General features: G+C 33.9%; 1 protein-coding gene across 1 annotated transcript in view; it reads left to right on the plus strand.

Annotated features, from left to right (window-relative positions):
* Positions 1-3,242, plus strand: part of LOC139960397 (uncharacterized) — an 11,360-nt gene extending 8,118 nt beyond the window's left edge. Inside the window, exon 2 of the mRNA XM_071958737.1 lies at positions 1-3,242. This exon is cut by the window's left edge and continues 765 nt beyond it. Coding sequence (XP_071814838.1) covers positions 1-1,037 — 1,037 coding nt within the window. The 3' untranslated portion in view covers positions 1,038-3,242.
* The last annotated feature ends 930 nt before the right edge of the window (positions 3,243-4,172 follow it).

Below are 4,172 nucleotides of genomic sequence, written 5' to 3' on the forward strand. Positions count from 1 at the left end.
TATATACTCTGTCAACTTGGTCCAAAATGAAAAGTTTTTACGAAATGGACTTTTGTGTTTTTGGATATAATATTGAAATCGACAAAAGTCGAGAATCGCCGTCGATGAGTTTAACAAGTGAAACAGCGAACTCTCGATTCAAAACATGTCAACAACAAACTCAAGTAGGACACGTGGCAGAAGAACGAAAGTCTCAGGTTGAACCAATCATATTTAATAAAGATGCAAATTCCACGACAGGTGCAGGTTGCACCATGTACACTTACTTCCAAAGGTTAGAAAACACTAAAGACGTAGATGTACTATTGCAAAACATAACCCTCAATACATGGCGGGCAGCTTGGAAAGCAGCAGGATGGAAAACTCGTATTCTAACGGAAGCAGATGCCCTCTCCCATCCCGAATACGAGTTACTTCGAAAGAAATTTGAGACTTTTCCAAGTGTTAATGAAGGCGATTATGAAATTTCTTGTTTTATGCGTTATATAGCTATGGCGAATATCGGTGGTGGATGGATGACTGATTTTGACGTCATACCGATTCGTTTCCCAGCATGCACCGAGGAACTATATCATGGGAGTTTTACTATCTACCAGAAACATATTCCAGGTATGGTATCAGCGAGCCCCAGTGAGTACATGCGAATCGTTCGTCTCATGGCAGACATTCAATGGCAAGGAGACGATCACTTTACCTTCAATGGGAGGCCGCACGTCTCTGACATGCACTGTATTTTGAAATTTATCAATCAGGGTTTAGTCAACACAGTGAATGTGATCGTTCCAGCTGACATTTTCTTTACCAAAGAAAATTTTTGTCATGCGTCAAATTATGACCCATTTACTGGTCAGATAACTCCTCAGTTGTCAACCCTTGCTTGGGCTGTTCACTTTTCTCACCATTCTGGTCTAATGTTGAAAGATAACATAAATACATTGCCAGAAGACTTAGCTACAAAGTTACAATTAAAAAATAGGGCTAATCTCATGAGGAGTGCTTATAGAGTTTTCAGAGAGACATGTCATTATTATGATTGAGCTGTATGACTGTATATTTTAGACATAGTTGCACACCCATTTATTCGAAACTTCAAGTAACATGTTCTTGTATCATCAGATATTACCTAATGAGAGTTATTTCCGTTAACTTACGGGTACTTAGGTAATTACGTTTGCTACGGGAAAGGGAAAGTGGTAAAACAAAGGAGGGTATAAATATGAACTTGCCTTGTGGTTCATTTAAATTTAGACTGCGAAGCCTTTATCATGAACAGAGTTGTGGATCTTAAAGTATATGGAAACCTCGCCCTAGATAGTCGAAAAAGACTGATATTATGGGCTGATCATGTCGTATATACAGACTGATGATTGGTAGAAAGTATGCACACCGATATAAAATTTGACTATTAATAAGCACATTGCTCCAAAGAGCCAATCACAAAGTGAAGCCAAGACGTTTTCCAAGTAAGCTCCGCCTAGCTGCTTGCGCGCCGAACACTTGCGTCTAGAAATGAACCTTTTATTATAAATTGTCATTGCTCTAAAATTGTTTAAATTTACATCATGTAAGACACAATTTCTTTTTATAATCGAGGTTAAAAAGCTTGAGAATGAGATTCTTTCAGTGATGCAAAATTAAAAACATTCCGGGAATGTTTCCGCGGGGCTACAATTGTAAGATACTTCAAGGAGCTAACAGAGTAAATTAACATTATAAGTGATATGTCACGGACGCAACACCGGCATGATTTCATGGCTAGTCTCAATGTATTAGAGGACTATATATAAGACTACGAGGAAGATCAAGTTGTTCAAGTTTCGTGCTTATGATATACCTTGGCTGAGTTTTTATTTTCCACTTGAAAAGTAATTAATCATCTACTGGCAAGATCTTCATATTAATTGAAATACTGTTCATTAGTTAATCATCTCACGTCGTTTCCACTAGGCTATATGTCACGTCAAGTTCAATACGATTACACTATTACTTTTGCAAGCTATATAAACAGGATACTGAACACTAATTCCAATGCAGATGAATTGAAATCTAATATTTTCATTTAATATTTAGATGTTACCAAGAAAAAAGGCGACTGTACAGAAGATTAATGCCAAAGCTTTACGAACAATTTAAATTTTGAAGAAAAAAAAGAAGAAGAAATAAATAAATAATGGGGCAATAATGAGATAACGATTTGGCCATTTTGAACCATTCTAATCGGAAGGAATTGGGACTACATGTTAATCAATATTTTTCCAGTTTCAAAGCCGAGCAGCCAGTTTCCAAAATCTTCGTCAGTTCATTGATTTCTTTGTTTTGTTTTATTCTACGTTTTTATTAAGAGCACCTAGGATTTTCACCTGTGTTTTCTTACTTAAGTTTCAATTTGTTTTGGAGTCATGTTATTGTCTTTGTCTCAAGGATACTAAATTCGATAGTAATAAAGACTACCCCATGTAAATTGTTCTGTGTTTCCGTTAAGAGACATTTGCAAGCGAAATTGATTGCAGAATCTGGTCGATTTGGTCTGTGCCACCTTTGAGCACAAATATGTCAATGAACAATATTGGGTTTGATCAAAATGTACAATTGTAACCCAAATAAACTCAATTTAATGTTCTACTAAACAAAGGCTTCAGTACGAACACAGCCTGTAAACAATAATGCGATCAAGGTTTTGGTACGCGGACAATACAATTCATATTCGTAAATTTGCATATTCTTTCAGCATCTAAAAATAGGGTGAATGCTATATTTCAAGTAACAAACAGTAAAAAAATACGCATTCATTTAAAACATTGTATCTATGAGCATAGTTGTCGTACGGTACCTAAATAAATTTGCAAATTCCACGGAATGATTCGTTATTATAATATTTTTTTCTATTTCTTTAATAACAAAATAACGTCATAGGAATGTGTTTGCGCGTGTGTTTGTGTGTGCGGTGATAAAGAGAAGTGGAGGGCGAAAGGGTGCCAGTTTCTTTTTCTGAAAAAAGGTCCATAATCAAGTTTAAATCTTGGCTTATCCATTGTTATTGATTTTACTGGGTGATTTTGTTTTTTATGTGCAGTGCGATCATTGTCAGCCTGATCAACTCATACAGCTTTACTGATTTTCCTTGCTCTTATTATATCACTAATTATGGTAACAATAATCATATCCGATGCAGGAGAAGATTTCCTCCAGAACACGGATGAATGATACAATTATAATAAATATAATATATGATAACGAACGAACGAAAATATAACGAAAAGGTACTGAACGTTGTTTTTCAAAAGTAACACATATATATATATATATATATATATATATATATATATATATATATATATATACATATATACATATATGCATATATATATATTTATTTATTTATTTATTATATTTATTTATTATTATTTACATATATATATTATATATATATTATTATTTACATATATATATATTTATTTATTTATTATATTTATTTATTTATTTATTATATATATATATATATATACATATATATATATATATATATATATATATATATATATATATATTTATTTATAGGCTATAACCGTTTCAACGCCATTTTTCAATTCTACCACACTAATCACTTGTCATAAATTAAAAACTTTCTCGTGGAGGTTACAAGGACTTCATTGTTAAGTGATTCATCACGATTTCATTTACAAAATAAGTATATCCCGTCCTGCAAGTTCCCAGCCAGTCAGTTCCATGAATCCTTTTGCCCGTTAAACACGCATTTGACGAACCTATCACTGGACTCGGCCACCCACAATTTGCCACTCAACGCTGTGACAGAAATTTGACAACCTTTGACGACCTTTGAAGTCCTTCGCAAATGACTAATTTAGAGATAAATACTAACCATAATTGCCGTAACAAAGAACTGACCGTTTCTCTTTTCGGCAACTTCTTCTATGACCTTTTGAGAATTATTCATGCTTCAATATTTTACACAATATAGTAAAAAATAGTACAAAAATTAATTTTATCGTGCGAAAGATATTTCTTGAATTTGTCATTAGAGGATTGTACCACTAACAATAACCAGGTCACAATTCTTAACACCTCACTGCCAACTAATACAGGTTTCGTGCAACGCTCGTCACTCCCAAGACCCCTTTGAGAGCATCGATAGAAGTTTTCAACTGATTGGC

Source organism: Apostichopus japonicus, chromosome 19 (assembly GCF_037975245.1).
Source record: "Apostichopus japonicus isolate 1M-3 chromosome 19, ASM3797524v1, whole genome shotgun sequence".
Taxonomy (NCBI): Eukaryota; Metazoa; Echinodermata; class Holothuroidea; order Aspidochirotida; family Stichopodidae; genus Apostichopus; species Apostichopus japonicus.